At 34.7% G+C, this 25,751-nt stretch overlaps 1 protein-coding gene across 5 annotated transcripts; it reads right to left on the reverse strand.

Annotated features, from left to right (window-relative positions):
• Positions 1 to 118: 118 nt before the first annotated feature.
• LOC129805936 (adhesive plaque matrix protein) lies at positions 119 to 23,749 on the reverse strand. Of its 5 annotated transcripts, XM_055854221.1 has the most exons (10): positions 23,414 to 23,721; positions 12,606 to 12,762; positions 7,569 to 7,874; positions 7,330 to 7,428; positions 6,975 to 7,073; positions 4,936 to 6,909; positions 4,682 to 4,879; positions 4,506 to 4,604; positions 4,333 to 4,426; positions 3,758 to 4,238 (listed from the first exon to the last, which is right to left on the reverse strand). In XM_055854221.1, the coding sequence occupies exons 2-10, from the start codon at positions 12,712 to 12,714 to the stop codon at positions 4,217 to 4,219; spliced, it is 3,000 nt and encodes a 999-aa protein (XP_055710196.1). In that variant the 5' UTR covers positions 12,715 to 12,762; positions 23,414 to 23,721; the 3' UTR covers positions 3,758 to 4,216. The 5 variants fall into 5 exon arrangements, with proteins under 5 accessions (XP_055710193.1, XP_055710194.1, XP_055710195.1 ...); XM_055854218.1 differs by lacking the exons at positions 4,333 to 4,426; positions 4,506 to 4,604 and adding an exon at positions 119 to 348 and having other exon boundaries at positions 3,671 to 3,927; positions 23,414 to 23,734; XM_055854219.1 differs by lacking the exons at positions 4,333 to 4,426; positions 4,506 to 4,604 and adding an exon at positions 119 to 348 and having other exon boundaries at positions 3,671 to 3,927; positions 12,606 to 12,765; positions 23,416 to 23,721.
• Between the last annotated feature and the right edge of the window lie 2,002 nt (positions 23,750 to 25,751).

The raw sequence follows: 25,751 nt of genomic DNA on the forward strand, positions 1-25,751 counted from the left end.
AATTTCACAAGATAAAATCGGAAAATTTACGCCTGGTTGAAGAGATAAATCTGGGGAAATGGACTGTTTTTCTGCTGATTAATTACCATACTTGCAATCTCGATGAAAATTAAATCGGTTTTGCAGGTGGCACAGAGTTTATTATTCTCAAATACGTATTTACTCTCTACTAAATTCATTAGTTTTTCTGTCGTTTTTGTTTTTTTTGGAATTTCGTTCGTTACATTGGAGTTAGTTTGAAGCCAAGTGAGGAATTGGTTTCTAGCACGTTTTGAGCTCAGTGAAGTTTCCCAGGTATGGTGAATGCTTGATCCCAAAACTGTAAGATGGAACGTGACCCAGGTTAATCTACAGAGGGAAAAAGAGAATTTTAGAAGCCTTCTTTGAATGGAATACTGCACTTTCGTATTTGAACAGTAGTGTTTTCATTTTTTTGCATTCATAAATATACACCGAAATGAAATAAAAATTGAATTGAACAATTAAATCAGAGGTGTGCAAGAACCGTTGAAACCGAATAAACGTCAAAATAAGTTTGTTCTGGTAGCGTTTTGACCATTGACGTTTCATTTGACGTTTATTCGATTTCAACGGTTCTTTCACGCCTCTGAATTAAATGAATTGAAATATAATACGGAAGTAAGTCGCTTTAACAATATTTTGATAAAGTGTATTACAAAAGAGGAAATTAAAAAATGAATAAACTTTTTAATTTTCTGTCACAAAAATTTTAAAAATTTACTATGAAAAATTGTTAAATTTAGTGATTAGAGTAGAGTGGGGCAGATTAGGTAGATAATTTAGCAGCTACAGGTTTTTCAAGGCACATTTGCCATGCGCTTAAATTATGCTTTTTATTTAAATTAAGTCCAGTCCTCTTAGCTATTTGAAATTTTTTTATCCCAAAATTTTATATTTTTAAAAATCATGCAAGCCTTAAACGCTTTAAACTGTCCCATCCTCCCTTATTCATTTATCAATATCTTGAGATATTACACAATTTACTCTAAAATTGTTAATTGAAAAATCATAGACACTTTGCGTGGCTTTGACTGGGTGTGTCCTCATTCAATTTTATTGTTGTCCAGAATCTCTGAAAACCTGGTAGTTTCTTATTTGCATTATATATGAAGATTTCACAGATAAAAACTCTATAAAAATATTTTTTTTTAATATTCATGCAGAAGGAGTGTGGCTAATTTTAAGCCCCATCCACAATGACAGAAAAGACAACTAAATTCATTCAATTCCTGACATTTCAGTCCCAAATTGCAGGAAAAAAGCTCTAGTAGGTTAACTAAATGGAAAAATAAAAGAAATTTCTCAATTCTAAACACGGATAGCCATCCGTTGCGTTTGTCTTTTGCTGTACTGTTTATTTTATCAGACAATAGGGGAGACTGGGGCAAAAAGTCACAATTTGAAAATATAAAAATTCAATATTTTCCAGGATAAAAGAGATAGCGGCTTAAATTTTTTCCATAGATGGCCTCCATAGACCTTCTTCAAAGTCGTAAGTTTCCTAGAATTCGAACAAGGATTTCAGAAAATAAAAAAAATATTGAAATTTTTAGCCCTATTTTTCAAATATTTTCCTTACAGCAGAAATCAATTTTGACCTACTTATTCTCCAAAATTGATGCACTGGTAAATATTTCCTAAATGATTTGGACTCTTTGAATACGAAACCACTATCTATTTTAGAATTTTACAAAGATTCTTTTCTCCAGAAATCCTTTTATTAAAAATAGCCACTTGGGGTAAAAAGTAACAAAAGGTATGGAGCTAAAAGTAACAAAGACTGAAGCAACTTTTGATGTCTCACGGCGAGAAGAAACGTCATTTCCATGTCTCGCCGTCTTTTGTTTGCATTGGTCAAACGATTAGCAGTCTTTTGTGTGTTTTTTCTAAAATAGCTTGAAACGTACTTTTCTCGTTCAGATTTTCAGAACCTTTTTTTCAAAATTTTCTACAAAAATATGTCACCTAGCTATTTTTTTAAATTTACGAAAGCCCGTAATAAAGCAAATCAAATTGTGATAATATCCCATACCTGGTAATATTTGCCCCAGCATTTTTGAGAATGGTCACAAAATTACCTTTTATAAAACAGCTCGATAAATATATTTCCTTACACAATAGAGGAAAATGACTTTGACAAAGATGTAGAGCAGTAAATTTCCTATAAAACTGCACTAATTAAAAATTTCTGGGGCGCTTGTAAAAAAATAAAATATCCGTTTAGTGACTTTTTGCCCCAGTCTCCCCTATTAGAAAATTGTTAAAAATTTAAAGATTCACAGACGCCGTCTCTTTCGTGAAATGCTGACTCAAAAGAAATGCACATACGACAACGGTCTATGGAACCAACGATTTCTCTATGGGAAATTAAATTGGTTTAGTAGAATAGGAGCTATGGGCACCTTTATGCCAAAAACTGTAAGAACGGATTGGCTTATATTCAATCGAGTATTATTTCAGTCGAAAAAACAAAGTGAAATCAAAATAATGAGTATTATTATAAACAGGGGCATGACATTTCCTATGTTTCCCATATGTTTCTAGCGTGCCACAAAAACTTTTGAGATTATTAGCTGTTTTATGTCATTATAGAATGAATTAGCAAATAATACAAATACAGAATAAAAGCCAATTTCATAACGAAAAGGCAACCGAAAACCCCAAATTGGCAGCCTACGTAGTTTTGGAGATATCTCATGAAATGTGTACGAAAACAGGGAAAAATTTATACTGAAACTGGTCGCATTTTTCAGAGCTAATGTCACCCCTCTGATTATAAAAGACAGAATTCAGTCAACAAAAAAAAAGTAGTTTAAGACTTCGGACTCGAAACAAGTGATGCGTAGTATTATATGTGTTTTAGACCTAAAGTTTAGGCGTTTAGCTTAATTCCTTTAATTTGGTATTAGGCAAGTTTCCTTAAAAAAATTGATTTAAGATTATTAAGTGAAAAAGATGCATTATACATTGATTTTAAAAATTACTGAAATTACTTGTTATTCAGGATTTCGAGACACTGTGAACTGGGCTAAATTTCTAGTTCGAAACTTGTATAATTGTGATTTTTAGCGACACTTTTATGGACATCTTCCGTATCAAAGGAGATAAGAACGTTTCTAGGTACCTTTTCAACACTTTTAGTAATTTTCTATCTCTTTTGATTGCTCTAGTCTAGTCTATCAGTATGCTAGATGTTATGGAATTGGGTCGTTTCCTAATTTAGTTTAAAGAAAACAAAAAATATTGTCAAAGATAGAATACTCTTCACCTAGCCCCTGGCTAAAGGTTTTTTTACATGGAGCTGTTTGAAGCTAACTCATAAATTTCTTTCAAACTCAGCTTACACTTCGAGTTACGAAAAACTTTTCTGATGTAAATATAGTATATTTATCCCTCTTTACGAGGCATAGAGTCCTGTGTACAAGGCACACCTCAATTGTGACATATATCGTGTAACGGTCACGAATGCAGAAAAATTTCCATACGAATCTGTATGTGAATGTGAGAAAGTGGCTTCAACTTTGAAGGCCACTTACCAGGGGGTAGCTCTTCACCAATCGACCTGGTACTCTTTCGGTGTATACTTAAGAGTTAAAAAAAATCAGAAAACACAATTTTCCAAAAGACGTTATTATGACGTAATTCTTACTTTCTCAGGACAGTGGGCCCCTGGTCCAGGTTTCATGTGGCTATCATTTGGAAGCCTAAATCTCGTTGCCATGGAGTACATTGGGGATTTTCTTTGCAGTAATTCCAATTTGGCATCATAGGATCCTGGTCCGGGTACACTGATGGTTGGCTGAACGGGAGCCTTATGACGGCCAGTAATGGTAAAAGCGGGTGCGGATCGGATACCACCTTCTCTGCTGCTGCCCAAAATTGTGGGTATTCGATAGACATTCGGAGCTAACACACAATGCAGGGATTTTGGTTTAGTAAGATGACCAAATGTTTATTAAAATGTTTATGAATGACCAGACTTCTTGGCTTCACTTTGTGATCATCAATGGGCACTATGAGAACTCAAAGTCAGAATACCTTTGAATTGATGTATGTATGTGATATTGTTTTATCAATCCAATGCTGGATGGTTAGTTTGAGGAAGGAAAGAGATATTTCGGAGTTTAACAATTGGTTTTTAAACAATTTTTTTTTGTATGTTCTTTCAATGAATTATGAAACCATGGATTTTATCTTATGATTTTACACGACCAGTACTACAAAAAAATAGAGAAAAAACAAAAACAAAACGAAAAAAATAACATAAAAAACAGTGCAAAAAAAAACAGAAAATATGGTGCATAAACTCACTTAACAAGGCGCTGATTCTGATTGTGCTTGATCCCAAAGGTATAGGATGGGGTATGATCTAAATTGACTTTCTCAGGCATGTAGGTTCCAGGAGCTAAAATAGGATGACTTCAAATGAAAATCTAAACCTAAGATAATGGCCTCAATCAATTTGAGGATTGCAAATGGTATACCTGGCGAATCATTGAATTTTTCTTGCTTCACTTTCAGCCCAAATGTATAAGCGGGTGTATGATCTAGCACTACTTTTTCAGGCATATAGCATCCAGGTGCTGAGGCAGGAGTGAAATAATACAAATGACTGAACATTTCCATTTCCTAACCCATGGAAAATGGACAAAAATCTTACCGGGAGTATCGCTAGGTTTCTCATGATTGACCTTGACACCGAAGGAATAGGCTGGCGAGTGATCGAGCTGAACACATTCGGGTTTGTAGGTTCCTGGAGCTGGGGTATCACTTGGTTTTTCCCGATTGACTTTCATGCCGAAAGAGTAAGCTGGAGGATGGTCCAAAATTGCTTTTTCCGGAGCATAGGTTCCAGGGGCTAAACGAAAACCTATAAGTCCTAGATCATTTATTAAAAAGATCAACAAACTCTACCTGGTGCATCACTACATGTCTCCTGAGTGACCTTGATGCCGAATGAATAGGCCGGAGTATGGTCCAATTGGACCTTCTCCGGATTGTAGGCTCCCGGAGCTGGGGTACATTCCTTAACTTTTTGATCATATTTACCACCGAACGAATAGGAAGGGGTATGATCTAGGTTAACATTTTCTGGACAGTAAGTTCCAGGAGCTGGGGCATCGCTTTTAACGGGTTGATCGACCTTGACTCCGAAAGAGTAAGCTGGAGTATGATCTAACTGAACCTTCTCTGGATTGTAGGTTCCAGGAGCTGGGGTGCAATTCTTGATTTTCTGATCAACCTTTACTCCGAATGAATAAGAAGGAGTATGATCTAGATTCACATTTTCTGGACAGTAGGTCCCAGGAGCTGGGGCGTCGCTTTTAATAGGTTGATCAACTCTAACTCCGAACGAATACGCTGGGGTATGATCTAGATTGACCTTCTCAGTATTGTAGGCTCCAGGTGCAGGGTTGCAATTTTTGGTAACCTGATCAACCTTAACACCGAATGAATAAGCAGGAGTGTGATCTAGATTAACCTTCTCTGGGCAATAGGTTCCAGGTGCTGGTGCATCACTTTTTACAACCTGATCCACCTTAACCCCAAATGAATATGCCGGGGTATGGTCAAGGTTAACCTTTTCTGGATTGTAGGTTCCTGGGGCTGGTGTGCAGTCCTTGATTTTCTGATCATGCTTAGACCCGAACGAATAGGAAGGTGTATGATCTAGATTAATCTTTTCCGGGGAATAGGTTCCAGGAGCTGGAGCATCATTTTTGATAGGTTGATCAACCTTGACTCCAAATGAATACGCTGGGGTATGGTCCAGCTGAACTTTTTCTGGGTTGTAAGTTCCAGGAGCCGGGGTGCAATTCTTTATCTTTTGGTCGACTTTCATGCCAAAGGAGTAGGATGGTGTATGATCGAGATTGACTTTCTCGGGACAGTAGGTTCCGGGGGCAGGGGCATCGCTCTTAACAGGTTGATCAACCCTAACCCCGAATGAGTATGCTGGTGTGTGATCAGGATTATCTGGATTGTAGGTCCCAGGAGCTGGGGTGCAATCCTTAATCTTCTGATCAACTTTAACCCCAAATGAATAGGATGGGGTATGATCTAGATTAACCTTTTCAGGACTGTAAGTACCTGGGGCAGGAGCATCACTCTTAATCGGTTGATCGACCCTAACTCCAAACGAATACGCTGGGGTATGATCTAGATTGACCTTCTCAGTATTGTAGGTTCCAGGTGCAGGGGTGCAATTCTTGATTTTCTGATCAACCTTAACTCCGAACGAATAAGAAGGGGTATTGTCTAGATTCACATTTTCTGGGCAGTAGGTCCCAGGAGCTGGGGCATCGCTTTTAACAGGTTGATCGACTCTAACTCCGAACGAATACGCTGGGGTATGATCGAGATTAACCTTCTCAGTATTGTAGGCTCCAGGAGCAGGGGTGCAATTTTTATTTTTCTGATCGACTTTGACCCCAAAAGAATAAGCTGGGGTATGGTCGAGATTAACTTTTTCAGGAGAATAGGTTCCCGGTGCAGGAATATCACTTTTTACGGGTTGATCACATTTAGCGCCAAAGGAGTAGGAAGGAGTATGGTCTAGGTTAACTTTTTCGGGTTGGTATGCTCCAGGAGCAGGGGTATCACTTGGCTTCTCACGATTAACTTTAACCCCAAATGAGTAGGCTGGGGTATGATCAAGATTCACCTTCTCTGGATTGTAGGTTCCAGGAGCAGGAGCATTGCTCTTCACAGTTTGATCGACCTTAACCCCAAATGAATAGGCTGGAGTGTGGTCTAGGTTTACTTTTTCGGGACAGTAGGTTCCTGGCGCTGGGATATCACTAGGCTTTTCACGATTAACTTTTACCCCAAATGAATATGCAGGGGTAGTATCTAGCTGGACCTTTTCCGGTTCATAGGTTCCAGGAGCTTAAAGTGAAATTCAATCTTAAAATAAGATTTTTTAATGTTTCAATTGAGAGTTTCATCATTACCTGGAGTATCACTGGGCTTTTCATGATTTGTCTTCACACCAAAGCTGTACCTTGGACTGATTTTATTGTCAGTTTTTTCAGGGCAGTATGTTCCCGGAGCTAAAAGACATCTACGTTAGATACAATCTTTCTAAGAAGCTGCAATTTTTTTTCTAAATGCAGAAAACCAAGCCCAATAACTAATTTAATAAAATATTTTCCACGTGAAAAAAATATACACAAAAGAGTTGAGAAAGATGAAAAATAGTAAAAAAAAGATGTGCAAAAATATCCACAAAACCAAACTACAAAATCAGAAGTGGGATGACGCCCTTACAGGAGAAGGGTCATCAAATGTATTTCTTGTCTTACCAACCTGGCGTTATGTTAACTACTTTTCGCGCAACTCTAATGCCAAAACTGTACTTGGGTGATTTATTTAAAGCTACTTTCTCAGGGTAGTACGTGCCAGGCGCTACAAAAATAAGGGTAAGAGAAAGGCTATAGAAGATCTCGGCAAAAAAACCTCATCATCATGGCTTCATAAAATCATTTCTTGACAACTGTTCTCAACGTCCCCATAAATCTCTTCGGGATCTGCCTCATGGACTTTACCTGGAGTCTGGCTGAGTTTCTCAGAGGCACTCTTTAGGCCAAATGTGTACTTGGGTGCTGACTCTGAGATTGTTTTCTCTGCCTTGTCCACATTGTACTCTCCTGGAGCTGGTGTGAGGAAGGAGCTCTTGCCACGTGGTCGACTCTGAAGGGACATTGAGGGTGGGGTATCTTTGCCTCGAGAGCCAAGACCAATGATGTTATACTGAGCTGGTCCTGGACCATAAGTTTCCGATCTAGCCCTATGTCGAGACCCGAAACTGTAGGCTGGTGCAGCTGTACGTCTCGAGTCAGGAACCTTAATTCCTATGCATGGATGTCAGATCTGAATTAGAAACTTTACTTGAATCACTAAAATAGGAGAAGTACTTTGGTTGGGATCAATAAATCTGAATTTTTGGGAAGAGTTTAATAAATATACTGATTGTCTGTATTAATAATATTTGTGATCTCTATAATTTAAGGCAGGGGTGTGCAAGAACCGTTTTATTTGACGCTTGTTCGGTTTCAAACGGTTATTGCACACCTAGGGTAGTGAGGATAGTTTATCTTAAACGTAATTTAAATATTTTATTTCATAATAAATTTTGGTTCTATCCGGTTCTGTGATTCGTTTGAGCTTCAAAGCTTCCGAAACATTCAAAGCTCAAGCCAATTACTGGTTAAGAGAAATATTGCCGCTAGATTAGCAATTGCCTTATCTTACTCATAACGTAAATCAGTCAACGATCAACGTGTTGAATCTCCAAATTTATTTGTTACATTACGAAAATTGATCATTTACGGACCACGTAAGCTAAGACAATTGCTGATATAAGCTGATCCAAGGATATGGAATAGATAACGCTATTTTTTTTTTAAATTTATTCGCAGATATTTTTCAAGTATTCGATAAATAATAATGCAAAATAGTAAGTAGAAAACATCTTTTTATAATTGTTTTTTAAAACTGGCTTCTGGAAAAAACTGAAAAGGGCAAAGGAGAATGGTCAAATCCGGTCCCGGAATCGCCACGAACGGGACCTATGTCATTGGATAGACATTAGTATAGGTAACAATTTTTGTTCTGGGATCAATGTTCTAAACCATGGAGGAACAGTTCTAGAGCATAAAAACTATTTTTTACAATGATGAAGAATGATCAAAAGTATATGGGCGCTGGTTCATCTTCATACAAACAATAGAGTAGACGCATTTTGAAGATACTAATATAAGGTTAAAAAAATGCCGGGACCCAGGACGATAAACGCTGGGAGTCCTTGTAAAAAATACCTTTATCCTTCTGAAAAATCGTTGTTATGACTACGAATTATACAAGAACTGCTAAAGTGATCTTGATGAAATTCGGTATAGGGTCACTGTATTATTTAAACTTTTTATTTATGCATACCACCCCCTCCCTCCACCCTCCATTCTGATAGCCCCCATACAAAATGGGAGCACTTTACCTTATAACTCCTTTCTAAGAGGATGTAGAAAGCTGATATTCAACAAGAGAACAAAACTTATGGAAGACTTTTCAACCATGCATGTTAACCTTCTCCTCTATCACCCCTTCTGGTAACCTCATACAAATTCAGAGCATTTTGACCTCCTTTCTGAGAAGAAGTAGTTGGTTTGTAAAAGAATGAAAAAAAAAACGAATAACTCATAACGTTAACAATAATTTTCTAGATTTTATATGCATTTATAGACATCTAGTCGAATTACAGCTTTCTGCCTCCTCTTAGAAATGAGTTATAAGGTAAAATAGTCTTATTTTGTATGGGGGTTCCCCCAAGGGGTGATAGAGGAAGAGTTTGGTCAGTATGGTTAAAAAGTCTTCTTTAAGCCTTGTTCCCATGCTGTATATTTCAACTTCCTATCTTTTGTCAGAAAGGAGTTACAAAGTGAAATGCTCTCATTTTGTATGAGGGCTACCAGAAAGGGGGACAGAGGAGGGAGATATTATACATGGTTTAAAAGTCTTCCCTAAGCTTTGTTCCCTTGTCGAATTTCAGCTTTCTACCTCCTCTTAGAAAGGAGTTATAAGGTAAAGCGCCCTCATTTTGTATGGGGGCTATCAGAATGGAGGGTGGGGGGAGGGGGTGATATGCATGGACAAAAACTTTAAGTCATACAGTGACCCTATACCGAATTTCATCAAGATCACTTTAGCCGTTTTTACGAATTACGTTGTCAAAACAGCGATTTATCGAAAGGATAAAGGCTTTTTTACAAGGACTCCCAGCGTTTATCGCCCTGGGTCCCGGCAATTTTTCAATCTTATATCATTACCTACAAAATGCGCCTACTCTCGTTTGTGGCGATTCCGGGACCAGCGCCCATATAGTTTTGATCATTCTCCTTTGTCTCCTGAAATTTTTTTAGACTGATAGATTTTATAGGGAGGATAGGGAGCGTGGTGAGATCTGTGGGCTGCAGACAGACACATAAAACTGGCTGAACTGTAGAACGTCCTGAGCTTCCGCTCTTTTGACATCCTTCTTCTTTCTTAAAGGTTTTAAATCTGTGGCTTGAGAATTTGGAACAGTAACGTAAAATGTGTTTCCAGAATCTCAACAAACCCTTCAAACCCAGGTAACGTTCTCGCGAAACGTAAATTTAGCCAGTGTCCTGTGGAAATTCCTATAATTTAACTTCAAGTTCCCCCTATAAAGTCTTAACATGAGTTGAGATCTATTTAAATCTAATCCATCTATTACGGATTTCGTGAAACTAGAACCTTTTACTTTATTCCAAAGTGCTGTATGTTCCACACCTCTAATATTTTGGAAGTGACCTTTCCGTAATATGGACTTCAGACCTAAGGCTTATCCATATGGCTTAGCTTATCTAATTTCTTATCAGTCAGGTTATTTTGACATAAAATTGAATGATCAAAGGTAAATTACCTATTGGATTCTGACAAACCAATAACATTTCTTGCTATTTAGGATTTTAGGGCCTTCAGAAACAGGACTAAACCTTTAGTCCGAAGACCGCTTAAATCTTTTTCAACTCCGAAGATTTGTTCAAGGCATATGAAGTCCTGATATGCACCAATCTTTGTCTAATCATCACGTTAGACACCTTTCTTGATCATAGACCCTATGTTTTTCATTTAAACACCGCCAAAACTGAGAAACGCCTTGAATGTTGGTTTTTTAGTACATGACTGTTTTCATGAGTTTCTGCGTAATCGACTTTTCTTTATATTGGTTCATGCCAAGACTGTTTGATGATTTTGAATGTTTTAGGACACAACGAGATCTGGGAAAACAGTCGTGACAGAAACCAACACAAAAAAGTCGATAACGCAGAAGCAGATGATAACAGTCATGTACTAAAAAAAATATTAAGGAGAAAGATTTGATTTTTAATTGGAAAGTCGTCATAATTCAATATTTTTATTTATCAGTTTTTAATTTTTAGCTTTTTCGAATTATTATTTTACAGTTCATTTTTAATTATTGATAATAAGTTATTAAGGTTAATTTCATTATATTTCTTTCAGGATAATTTTTAAATTAACAAAGCAACTTAAATTTCATTACTACTTTTGAATTCTTTGAACACCTATTTCTGTCAGAGTTTTTGCTTTCAAGAGCTTTAGCTCAAAAGCAGTATACGAAATAAATAAAAAAAATAAAAATTATAAATAAAAAAAAATCGACCACTCAAAATAAGAAACGAATAACTCTCACAGTAGTCAAATTTTACAGAAGAGCGATTTGAAGCTGAGATTTATCATGCTGAGCATAGGATTTTTAAGATTTAAAATCTCTATAATTTTGAAAATAATTATCTTTCAAGTATAATATTCACAGGGAAGGTAAAGGAAATAAAGAAATACCCAAAAAGCAAATAAAACGATTATTGTGAAAAATCGAGTTGTTTGACTTATATTCTGATAAGTCGAAATACTAAGCATTAAGATAAAAACGAAACTTTGATAGTTTTTTGATATTTGAAAATTAAAAGAAAGTAAAAAGTAAGAAGTAAATTTTTAAGCGTTAGATGTTTAAATCTACCATTGAAGACTGAATCATATTCTTCAATAAAAATCTTTATTTTTTTTTAATTGTCTGATTTCTTTATGCCTTTGTTCTAAAATGTAACAAATATTACATTAATGAAGCTGAAGCGGAAATGTGACACTTGAGCTTTTTGATCGTATCTTTAAGGTTTTTAATGAGACATTTTGCCCACTGAAAAGTCTTTTGGAAAATTATGCCAGAAAATCAGGTCCTAAACGGTTGAATTATGAAGATTTTTGAATTAAATATTACAGAAAATATAGTTTAAAATGCAGTAGGGTAAAGTGATACAAGTTGGACAGGGCTTTTTTTCTAGATAAATTCAGTACTTCATTTCTATTTGTATATTTTTAATGCTTTAGTTTTATAATTTGGTTTCTTGTGCTTGAAAAAAAAATTTATCAAGAAAAAATCCCTGTCCAACTTGTACCGGCGAATTGTCCAACTCGTATCACTTTACCCTACTTTTGTATATACTTAAGAGTTGATATAAAAATAAAATTTATTATGTTCAAAAAATTAGAGAAGATATGGAGTTTTCCAGTCTTTTTGGCCCACGTAACCTCTAAAATACAGAATTGAAGGAAGTATTTTAATGTTGAAAAGTAGAAGTAAAAAATACGTTTTGTTTAAAAACAATTGAAAATTGGCTTGTTCAGCGCGTTTGTTTCCGTAATTTCGAGTTTGATCTCTAATTGAACTCTATTCGGTATAATTTCTCTGGGAGATTCGATTGTGGGCGGTGGAAAGGCGAGCCTCTTGCAAAAAGAATGGATCGTTTGTGTTGGATATTTTTCAAGATCATGCTGCGCATATTTCCTGAATTGGCCGCCACCATTGTCCGCCATACAATTAAAAAAATATAATTACGTTGGTATTCAATCGCATAGTCAGTCAACAGTTCTCCTACGCAATCAATTCTTTTGCCAACTTTTTTTTCTCCTTCTATTCATCTTCAGTCACAATTGCTCTTAATAAATCGAGCGGGAAAAATGACCAAATGGGGGAAAGAGCTTACCGATGAGTGTTGGAAGCTGAACTAGGGCTGGACCGGGACTAGAATGTTCAGCAGCAATTGGTCCTCTGCGCTTTGTCGGTGTCCATGGTCTCTGCTCAAAGCCACCCATTGTCTGCTATCTAATGAGCCGCCTTAGTGACTAAGTCGAGGAAAACGTCTGCAAGAAATTAGCATTTCAATGCCATTTGAGCCAAGAGTGCATTAAATACATTAGCAATTGGATGATCATTGAACACCCAAATACAGCTCAAGTTTCGCGAAAAGTTCTCTTTTTAGCTGTCTCACATGGTGAATAATTTAAGGTGTTACGTATTACAATTAATGCAAATAAATCGTCTTGTGTGGATTTAGAGATCAAGTTCAGCACTTTGAGTAATTGTTAGCGTTTCAAATTGGATTATAGTCTCATGATAAATTGCCGTTTTTCACTTTAAAACAAAATAAGAAAGGCTTTAGATAGAATCATTTCCAACTGTTTGTAGCAAGGGGGAGATATTATGGGGGAAATGTGTACATCACTTCCAGACACTTCCACAATTTGTATGGATGAGTCCTTTACACTTCCAGCATTTCAGAAGACTCCCGAAAATGCTGCAATACTTCCAGCACTTCTTGCACTCCCATGCACTTCTCATACTTAGGAATCAATAACTTATTTAGTAATTATGAAAAATCTAATTAGTAAAACGATATTTTAATATTTATTATTATCTGTGTTTTACGACCAACATAATTTCTTGCTATGGATTTTCTAAGACATTAGTGGAGCTACTTTTGGAAAAGAGAGTCTCTAAAAAATGTATTGTTGTTTCTAATTTATTGAAACTGTTTTGGAGAGTATTTCTGGTTTTAGACAGCTGTCAAGGGATCCATATTTTTAAGTACCGCAAATTATTTGAAAGAGATTGAAGCAAATGATAGTCTGAACACTGAGAAAAAAAGAGGGTGCGATTAACTTTTTTTCCTCATAAATTTAACACTTTTTAGGTGTAAAAATATATCAACATTTTTTAATGTTAATTTTACACCTTTTTAATGGTAAATATAAGATGGGAAAGGGTAACTTTAACCCATAATACACCTAAAAAGCATAAAATTTACACCAATTTCGGATCAATACTGCAGGGTAAAATTAACATTTCCGGAATGTTATTTTAACTTTTTCGGATTTCTCTCACTCAGTGTACCTGAAAAATATTCTAGGTTTTGGAGAATTTTCCATTGGAACTTCTGACATTTTTGCAGCGTCTATTGTTCGATGCATGATTTAGTGTTGTCGCCTTATCTTACAGGTTTATGCTCTTTCTTTCGTCCAAAATCGGACGTTTTTCATTAAATAAGCCCATTGAATCTAACACTGAAGAGAAATCCGAAAAAGTTAAAATAACATTCTGGAAATGTTTATTTTACGCTGCAGTATTGATCCAAAATCGGTGTAAATATTACACTTTTTAGGTGTATTGGGAGTTAAAATTACCCGTTTTCATGTTCATTTTACCCTTAAAAAGGTGTAAAATTAACATTAAAAAATGTTGATATATTTTTACACCTAAGAAGTGTTAAAGTTGTGAGGAAAAAATGTTAATCGCACCCTTCTTTTTTCAGTGATCGTACACTGAGAAAAAAGAGGGTGCGATTAACTATTTCTCCTCATAACTTTAACACTTTTTAGGGGTAAAAATATATCAACATTTTTTAATGTTAAATTTACACCTTTTTAAGGGTAAAATTAACATGAAAAGGGTAACTATAACCCCTAATACGCCTAAAAAAGGTAATATTTACACCGATTTCGGATCACTACTGCAGGGTAAAATTAACATTTCCGGAATGTTATTTTAACTTTTTCGGATTTCTCTCAGTGTACGAAGCATGAACTGGACACTTTCCCCTACATCTCATCGAGAGACGCACAAAATTTCTTGTGTTAAGTTAAGTAAGAAGAGATTATCGTTTTGCTATTTATGGACTTAATCCAATCAGGTATAATTCCAAGAAATGAATCAAGATCTCGTCAAATTGATCCAACCGTCCAAGTATTGTGCTTTGATATTCTCAATTACATAAGAAAACTAATTGATGGAATGCCTTTTTAACATTACCTATTTGTAAAGCCAATTATTGTGCAATTTGGAGCCGCAGTTTTTTCTTTGAAGTTGCATTTTTCACACGCTAAAGGTCTCGGGTGGAAAATGGGGGGGGGCAAAAAGGAGTTTGGATGTGGATTCGTGTAATGTGGAAATTGAATTGAAAAGACTGCAAATTGGAGTCAAGGTTGCAATAATTTTCCTGAATTTTTCACTGCAACTCTCTCGGGGGCAATAAAATAATTTTCCCAAAAAGTTTAGTTTAATTAATAGTGGCACAGAACTGAGGGATATAAATTTGTACTTTGCTGCTTGGGGAAAGAAGCACAAGAAGTTTGCGTGATGTCGAGGAAAAGTGTCCAAGTATTTCCGGCCAGTGCACCTGACGGATGGCAGGGGGGCCATGAGAGGGTGAATATGGGCCATTGTGTTGCACCTTTTGGCGCCAATTCTCAGGCAAAAGGGAAGTTCGCGCAGAGATGGTGGTTTTTGCACTAAAGTCGCAACCACAAATTACTCCTTTCCGGAATCAACAATTGTCAAAGCGTCTGTGAACCCCTGTGGTGCTGCCAACTCCAAGGTGGAGTCCTCTTTAGCATGCTCGTGGAAATAGTTGAGGAAAAGTTTTATAAACTGGAAATCCAACTGAGAGGGAAAATCTTTTTCCCCAAACACGCAAACTACCTTCCAATTTTCTCTCCAACGCGTGTTTTTCTCACCATGAGAATTGCATTAAGGACAAACCACATGGATTCCTCGTGGGTTCTATTCTGGTGTCATCAAATCCTACATTTCTAATTGATTTTCTAAACTTCTCCTTCATGTAACGCCAACACAGAAAATTTATTCTTAATGTCAGAGGAAGAGAATGAGTTCAATGCTTCGATTCACTCCACCGACGATTTGTTCTATATCAATCGAAGAAGAAGGAATGGAAGAATAAAAAATTAAACATTGAGGTGAAAGTGTTTTCAATGACAAGAAAAATCAATCTCTCACGCAGACAGAATAAATTGTTCTAAAGGAAAGTTAAATTTCATTTGAATAAATAATTTGTACTTTCAATTACTAAAATCAAACAACTTTGAAGATTATTACAAAATGTAGATAACTTTTTTAATTCCTTATTAGAGAAAATTATCCCAAAGAAAAATATTATTTTTGGGGACTTTTACCTTTAAGGACGATTGGAACACCGGTGTCCAAAAAAAAATCATATGGCCTTTTAAAGTTATGTTTCGCTCCAAGATGTCAAAAAGTGATTTTTTCTGACCCCCGATTTTTGACCCGCTTGTCCTTAAAGGGTAAAGGGGTTATATGGGTCACGAAAACAAAAAAAAATATTTTCACTATTTTTTTATGAACATAAATGAAAAAGAAAGTATTTTTATTTTAGTGGGACACTTTCGAATAGGGGCAAATTGAATAAAGTGCTTTTTCTCCTATTTTCAAATAAAACTGGACCGTAGGGGAAGGTACTCTCCCTTCGAACGCTCATGCCTTTGAATTATGTGGATTTTCTTTTAGTTTTCCTAAGAGACTTGCACATTTCTATTAAATATTTGTTGGTTTATCATCAATTGTTGATAATTCCTTGATAATTTTGTGTAAATCTCTTACGAAAAACAAACGTTATTCGAAGATATGAATGTTCGAAGGGAGAGCACTTTCCCCTACATATTGTCAAACATTACAAGCGTTTTTAATGAAATTAATTCTTCAACGGCAGCTACACTGAGAGAAATCCGAAAAAGTTAAAATAACATTCCGGAAATGTTAATTTTACCCTGCAGTATTGATCCGAAATCGGGGTAAATAATATCCTTTTTAGGTGTATTATGGGTTAAAGTTACCCTTCTTTTATGTTGATTTTACCCTTAAAAGGTGTAAAATTAACATTAAAAATGTTGATATATTTTTACACCGAAAAAGTGTTAAATTTATGAGGAAAAAAAGTTAATAGCACCCCTTTTTTTTCTCAATGTATCAGTAGAAATCGAGTAATTTATATCCAATTAATTTAAAATTTTAGGAAAAACTGCTTAGATAAATTCTTTATCCCACGTTTATTAAGACTGATAAATATTGCAACAATTAAAGTCGCTCTTTTAGTCCAAAAATCGTTTTGAGGAAGGTATTTTAAAAATTTACAATATTTCATATACTTCGGGAGAGAAACACTGTAGCTCGCAATAGATATTTGATCTGCCCTCCAGATGCGTCCTTATAACCCGACGTAGACTGATTCGAGTATTCTGAAGCGTACACACACAGTAAAAAATTGTGTGAGAAATAAAGTTGTGTTTCGGAAAAGTTGTGTAATGTCACAAGCATTTTGGTTGTAAATTGTAAAATTACCATCAAATTTGTAGTACGATACTAGCATAATGTTAGTAAAATTATGTTTGTGTAATGAAATTTGTGTAATGGGAAAATTTGTGTGAGAACTGTCAAAATTTCATTGTTTACTATTGCAATTTTTCTAAGATTTTAGATACTTTTCGCATTCCTAACTGTCTAATTGTCTTCTAGAATCATTCATTGGATTCTTAAAATATGCCTCAGTCGTGAAAAATGAGGAATAATTATGAAATAATAGAAAAAAAATCACGTAAATTAGATAAATTGACGATGCAACTATTGGTCATTTGCCCAAGAGAAATAAGTGAGTTCGTAGCACGGCCGGAAAACGCGCGATCATCAACGCAAAGGTTATGGGATCAAGTCTCAGACCCGCTCCTTTTGTTTTTTTTTTCTTTTTTTGTTCTTTTTTTTCTTTTTTTGTTCTTTTTTTTCTTTTTTTCTTAGTTTAATACATAGACTTTTCACAGATAATACACATAAACCGAACAAAATCGCTCTACAATCCAAATTATAGACAGGAAGCCGTTTTATAAAATACACAAATTGAAAATACACAACATTGCCAATACACAACATTTGCCAATACACAAATCTGACAACTATAATGCTCGTGCAAAAATTAACACCAATGGTTGTAATTTTTTTACTGTGTAGGTATCCCCTTATATTTTATTATGATTTTTTTAGAGAATGTATAATGTTCAGAGCACAAGGAGCACAATAACTTTTGCTTTGTAAACATGTTTTTGACATTTCAATGGGAGTGAGTGAGATCTCAATCTAGTCATCTCGCTCACTCTTATAGAAAATTTTGAAAACATGTTTACAAACAAAAATTACTGTGCGTTGGGTATAATGCAAATTAAAAATATTTTTCACATTTTTGACGAAATGTTAATATTTTATCAATTGATGCTAGTTTGATATGCGAATCAAATTTAGAACACTTTCATAATAAAGAAAATACCTGGTGTATTAAAGAGTTATCTAAGTTTACAGAAAAAATTCCTTTAAGATTTAATCCTTTAACGACGAGACACTTTTTACGGACTAAAAATCAATAATAAAAATTAAACTGGGAAACATAATCAATGATAAGTCTTACATCTAATCTTGGAAAGTCCAACAGAGTCTGACTCGGTGTATTTTGTGCTTCTATGAACGATAGGGACAAAAATAGCCCAAACATTTAAGTAATTTTTCTAACAATACCAATGAATAATATTTTTCGCTTTAATGAAAAATATTACGTATGAGTATTGTAGTTTATATTGCCAAAAGGGTTTTGCTTAAAAAAATTGGAAGTATAAAAAATAAATAAAATCAATTATGAATTTGAGAATTTAAAAATTCGCCATTTTTGAGCTTATATATTTACTACATAGCAAATAGCTAGAGACTTGCAAAAAATATTCTAGATTCCTTCAACATTCTAGTTTACAATTATGTACAGACAAAAGAAAAAAAATAACTTTAGGTAGTCAGGAAAAATTATTTTCTTTATGGGACACCGGTGTTCCAATCGTCCTTAAAGGGTTAAGCTTAAGCCTTATTCAGTGATATTATTTGGCGAAAGATAAATGGAAAGTTTTATAAACTGTTTATTTTCAATTAAAAAAAAAATAAAGAGATTGTCGATAAGTCATTGAGAATGGAAACGTTTTCCTCCGCCTGAGGGCACTGTTTTCTGCCGCGAGTGGCGCTGGCAACGTTTCTTAATTTATTAATCCTCCTTTTTTATTAAAAGTTTCCGTTAAATCACAAGAAAGTCTATGAAAATTTATGTAAGGTTTTATTTTTTTATACATATAAAACGTTCAAGACAGCATTCAGAAGCTCTGCTTAGCTTTCAGGTGAGTGAAAATTTCAGGAAATGACTTGTGATTTTTATTCCATTTCTCAAATTTTAATTTTCAAAAGGAAATCACAAAAGGCATTTCCTTTTCACCTAATTTGATTGCCAAAACATGCATGAATTTTTCTGTTTCCGGAACTTTTTCCACGAAAATTTATTAAAATATTTTTGCAATGCTTTCTACTAAATCCAGTTTTATATTTGATTAGCTTAAAGGAATTCTAATTGTAAACTCGAAGATGATTTTAATATGGCAATTTTCACAATTTTATAAAAGAGTTTCAGGGCAAATTTGCAATTTGTGAGGAATTTTCATTGCATAATTCTGAATTATTATATTGATCACGATCGTCTCTTCAGTTGGAAGAATTGTCGTTCGCATTTTACCATGAATTCAATCGAATTTTATTGACTTTCTCTTTAAGCAACAGGACTTCTTGGAGCATGGTGAAACCTTCTAAACAAACTCGTCTCTCTGTGACCCAAATATCCAAATGAATTTATCGGCTTTCGGATACCACCACCAAAGAGTAATAGAAACTATCAGCCCCTCCGTGGTGTTATTTTGCAAAATGTATTTCAACTTCATAACACGGGGTAGGCAGCATTGCTGGTATTTTCGTGCCATTGTCTGCACGATTTGCTTTGGGGCGCGCAAAAGTTTGGCGGAAAAACTAACGACATCGGCGCAATGGAATGCTATTTAGAACTAAAAGTTTTGGGGGATAAAAAGGGTGTCTCTGCATTGATTTTCACAAAAGAAAAAATTTCACAATAAACTGTTTCCTATCGATAAAATTCTTGCCGAAGAGAAAGCATCGATTTGTATAGCCTAAGCATTAAAGATTTTCATAACAAAAATATTCCTCTGTACACTTTTCCATGCTTGAACAAGACAACCTTGACACTGTAACAGATTTTTTTCCTTCTGCACAATTGTTCAATTATATTAAATTATTGTAATGGGTGATTAACATAAGAAAATCCCCTCGACGGACTTCTCATTGTCGTGCTCGGCAGAAGGGCATCGAATTGCTCGGTTGAGGAGTGACGCAATTGCTCTGGTGACTGGAGAGAACTCACCAGACGAGCCATTTTTGGCAAGAACCACCGCTTTCTACCTACATCTGGCCAATAAAGATTTATGACTCCATCGCCGAGATCATTGAAATCACCACCAACATCACAAAGATACATTTTCCGAATCATTTCCCTCAAAATTGCCAATCCTTTCGTTCTTTTGCAAATTTTAAGTCTCAATGTGATTGTCTCAAATATTGACTTGAGCCGAGAGATATGAAACTGACAAAAACCAACTCTCATTTACATTTCCTTCTAAAGATCATTAAAAAAACCATTGGTAGGCGTTCACAGCTTAGAAGATGAGTGATTCCAATATGAACCACCTTGACAAAAAGTTATTTATTTTTGAATGAAAGCTCAACGGTAATAAGCAAGAGGTTATGTTGCAAAATGACGTTATTTCAGAATGTGAGGTTATGTTGGTTATAACCAAGAAACGAGACAACATAAGGCATGGTTTTCAGACCTGAGCTAAAAGAAAAGCCGAAGTGAATTTGGTGGTGCCTGTTGAGATTCTTCGAAACGCCGCGAAAATTCACGTAGAGAAAATGATAGGTTTTTAACCCATTCAGTCAATGTACCAGAAATACTTGAGATAGAATGTTCATATTTTGGGATTAGTTTCCTACAGGTTAATAGATTATTTTTGTGAAAAGAAATAATTTTTATCCATTATGGGGGCGCGGGGAGCCGCCCTCAAACACGCGTCTTAACGGTCACTGAATTTAAATTCTGTACATTAATTCATTACAAACTCTATTGAGTTAGATAGAGTATAACTATCCAAGAAAACACATTGGCAACCAGAATTCAAATCAGGAAAGAGGATGAAGGTCAATTTTGACAAATTCGACGGGATGTCGCATTTTCCGTCCGCTATTTTGAGCAAAATTTTCGCATGACTTCACGTGAACCGAGAAAAGAACAACAAAATACATTTCCATCTCTGTCGGACTATTTTTTCCAAGTAATTGAAGGACTAAAGAAACTAAAAATCCATTCCCGACAGAAACTCGAATATCAATTGCCTTGTAATAAATCATCTAAAATCACTCAATTTGCGTATGATGTATAATACCATGGTAAGGAATGGGTTAATGTGAAAATTCCTTAATTCCTTAGAGTTAAGTCATTTTCAGAAGAAAATCCTTTTTCTAAAATTGAGTTGAATACAGCTATTTATTTAGGTTAATTGTAAATACTTGCCGATATTACAATAAAAACATTGGGATGGTATTTTGAGCTGAAAGACTCATATTCTTTTGAGCTGTTTCAAAATTCAGGATAGGTTTGAGAAAAATCCTTTTGTACAACACTATTTTGGTTAATAAGGAATGCAAAAGTACATATTACAAGAAGGGACACGACTTGCTAATAAGGATAAAATAGTGAAGAAAATATTTTGTCGCATTTCAGAGATTTTTTGCAACCGCAGCGCCTCCAGGTGTTAGTCAAGTGAGTTATTTGTGTCTCTACATCTTTTTCACTCACTTTTTAATTTGTTTGTATTTCTGCAAGATTCAAGTAAAAGGATGTGTAGTGAACAGCTATCCGTCTTCCGACAAAGATATCAAGAAGACAATTTCTTTTTATGTGAGTTTTTCTTTCTATTATTCTTTTTGGCGCAAACGTATTCATCATGGCACCGTAAATAAGCGGGATTAGTGTTATCAACACGTCTATCTGCAATTTCCATTAGAACTATTAACAAAAAAGTTCCGATATTATACGATTATTATAAAGAGCACAGGTCTGGTTTATATGTAGGGGAAGTGGGTTACTTTTGAATTAGAGAAGCTTTGAAATTAGGCTTTTTTCACTTGTTTTTAAATGCAATTCGTCTCCTCAAAATGAAACTGTCTTAAGTGAATTTAATTTGTATCAGCATTTACTGCTAATGACGTATAATGAAGCCTCGTTTGCTACGATTGCAGATACAAAGAAAATGCAGTTAGAAGAGTTTCAATTTCAGGATACGAATAGAGCCTTCTCATGTTGAAGTTTAGTTTCGTAATTGGTTTGTCGAGCAAAATTATATCGATAAGGTCCTGTTTCAATTAAAATTATGAGAAAAACTCAATTTCAAATATGCCCCAATTCGAAGGTGCCCCACTCCTCCCTAATTACTTAAATATCGCAAAAAATCACTTAAATGGTAAATTGATAAAATGTCCTTGAATTCTCATAAAAATCCTAATGGAATTTAATTGATACGTCTGTGCTAAATTCGGAAGAACATTCACAGACGAGATATATTTATTAAAGTTTTAACGAATTATGTAGAGAAATTTTAGGTTATGTACAGTCTCAATAATATTTAATAAGGAAGGATGCATTGCACCTCGAATAATTTAGTGTTTCTTAGCAGATTAATTATTGCTAATGTATTAATTTAGTACATTAAGCAAAGGCCTATATTAGTGCTTTTAGTACAATTGTGCCGAAAGTTAGAACTGTGGTTTACATTTAGTACAAAAGAGTTGTCTAAAGATTACCAGACGAAAATAATAGTGTTGGCACAAAATTTTATTAAGGAACTATGCCTTCCCGCAAGGCCATTTCGAGATATGATAAGATAGTTTATATATCACATAATCTATTGTACTAAATTGAGATAATAAACTTCTTATTTTATTTTATTAATTTATAAATGGCTTAAGATAGTATTCAGAGTATTCGTCTGTTCTAAATTAATATTACCTATACGTAGGCTGGAATATTGTACTAAAAACCGTTTTAGTACAAGTCAAAAGAGTGAATGAGCCAGAATAATTCATCAACATTTAAAATTCGATATCTCAACTAGTCTACTAAAATGCTTACTAACATCTTGTACTAAAATTAGTACAGGGATTTAATATTGTCCAAATAATAAGACAAAACCAAGTCGAACCGCGAAGAACATTTTACTAAATTGCAATATCTGTGAATTCTAATAAGTCTCACAATTCTCAACTGAAATCTATTAGCAATCAGCAAATAAAGGCGAATTTGGGATCTTCTTCAGTGCAATGATCAAGTGATTACGGTTGATCGCTTCTTTGGCGTCAAGAAAGCTGTAAGAACAGGTTCAAAATCTCGCAAATTGCCACGCAAGCCGAAAGAATGGTGATAAAATTCAAATATTTAAATAAGAACCATATGAACCAGTTCTCTTACTTAATTATTGAACTCTCCATAAATTCAACACCGAAGAGTCCATCGATTTCCAATTTTTTTGTATTCACTGGGATGTTCAAGGAGCCCAATAAAAAATAATAAAATTACTTCTTCATGCAAATAAAACTAGGACTGCAGATAACCACGGGAAAGAGAGAACTTTTCACCTTCCCACTTTTTGTGTCTCAAGGTGCAAACGCAGCACGAAAAGGCGTCGATGAATCACACAAATAGGCAAATACGGAAAATGAGTGTCTTACCTGAGAATCTGTCGCAAGAGATTCGTGTTAAGACAGCAAAATCTCCAGAAAAATCCACACGAACAAATTGAAAAAAAATCCAATAGAGTATCCAAAAAAGGTGTTCTTCACAGTCCTTCAACTTTTTAGCGGTCTATCACTCTCACTATTTGTTATTCTTTTTGCTTAATTAACTAAATTGACGATTGATCGCGATGATTGGAAAATTGATGGAAATGTTTTGATTTGAAACACACAGACACAGAAATTGCAATGGAAGAAGTTAGGTAGTTGATGAGGAAGGTAAAATGTTGTTTTCGATTCGACGATTGAGCGAACAATGAGCCACTCTGTGCTGCTTGCCGCCAATTTATAAGCTGTACTTCTGCCTCCACAGCAAAAAAGCTCGCGAGGGAGCTTTCAGTGGGTTTGCCGTTGAGGGGCTTCGCTGAGGTCGAAACTCTTCAACAGTTTCAGCAAATGGTCAAATTTGGAAGAAACTTTGCTGCAGATGCAGAGGATTAATTGAGAATGATTCACCATGGATTTATTTTAATAATAGTCATGCTAAAACTGTGGCTTTTTGGAGGGAATTTTAATTAGCAAGGTATGAGATTTAGTGAAGACTTTGATAGTGAACTATTAACATCGTTGATGAATGTTGAATGCAAAATGAGATGAAATGAGCGATAGCCATAACCAGGAAATATATATTTTTTTAAACTGAGCTAAAGGTAAAGTCACATTAACACGGGGAACAAGGGTTTCAGACTGTGGATTTAGTTCAATTCCTGAAGGTCTCGATATTTTAAATAAAAGCAAATTATCAAAATTTAAAGAACCATTTACAATATTTTATACATAGTCAAAATTATCCAAAGAATCTTAGAAAATTAATCCGTTTGGCTAACAGTGGTATCACCAAGGGGCAAACAACTGACCAAAATTTCATGTCGTATAATCAATATTCACAAAATATTCACAATTTTATATGGGAAGAAGAAAATATTCGAATATTTCCCTAAATATTCGCGATATTCGAAATATTCAGGAAATATTCGCGATATTCGCAATATTTATGAAATATTCGCGATATTCACGAATTTTGAAAAATATTCATTATTAACAATACATTACTTGTAATAAGTTTGTATTTGATTTTGTGTTTAAATTTCACTTAAATTTAATTTAAAATTAAATTTAAAAATGTAAGCACTGGTAAAATGGAACAAATGTCTTGTGAAAAGTGTGACAGTCCTTACGCGAAAGTAAGAAAGAACTACAAAAAAGGTAAATATATGATAAAATTCCCTTTACTTTCTTTTCTTATTTGCAGTTTTTTTTTCAGCAAATTGAGTATTTCAAACGTCATCGGTGAAAAAATACTGTGATTTTTTTTCTTTTTGTGAGAAAGGAAAAATGTGATTCTCTGTGTATTTTCGGGGGCAGGAAGGAGTGGCAAACACAAGATGGGTATCACACTAGAGAATTTCACATTAAAATTTTAATGTGATTCACATTAATTGTTGCTGATATGTATCCCAATGTGCAATTTTTGTCTAGAACTTTTAGAAATTTATTCATTCAGTGATAAAAAAGTAAATTCGGGTCACAAAAATTGGTTTAAATAGATTAAAATAGCATAAATACGATTGATATTAATGAGCAAAATAATGAGCAAAATTTCCTCATTAAATTTTCATCGGGTAACACTTTATTGCAGTGATTCGAGTAGTTTCTGCGCAGCAATTTTCCCAACAGTTTATTCGTGATTAAATTGTTATAAAAAGTAGTTCTAATACCTATTATTTATCGCGAACGGGATAGAAAAAGGACAAAATACATTAAAAAGATCGATCAAGAGCATAAGTAAGAAAAAAGCTAAACAAAAATGTGTTCGATCTGCATTTTATATATTCCTTCATAAACTTCTAGGATTCCGTGGTCAAATGAGATGGTGGCCGAATTAATTGAGGCTATGCATCAGGAATTCGTCATTTGGGACTATAAAATGCCGGGAATACAAAAATAGAGGCAACCGATCTGATGGTTTTCAGTTCGTTTGCGATAAATTGAGTCACCAATCGCCAGAACTCATACATAAGTCGGGATTTGGGTGATATTGGCTGCCTCATTTTCGTAGTCTTCTTTTGTAATTAGGTTTCAAATTTCCAATGTGTAGATTTAAATTTATCACAGTTTAAACAATAATTCCAAAGTGCTAAATTAATTAAGTAATTGTTTAATGCATTTAAATAAAAACTTTTGTAACTCAAATTAGGTTCAAACTAACATGACTCAGTCTTAACACTGTACATAAATAAGGCCCTCATAAAAGTCCTTAATTAAGGAGTTAGTA

Source organism: Phlebotomus papatasi, chromosome 3, assembly GCF_024763615.1.
Source record: "Phlebotomus papatasi isolate M1 chromosome 3, Ppap_2.1, whole genome shotgun sequence".
In the NCBI taxonomy this organism is placed as follows: Eukaryota; Metazoa; Arthropoda; class Insecta; order Diptera; family Psychodidae; genus Phlebotomus; species Phlebotomus papatasi.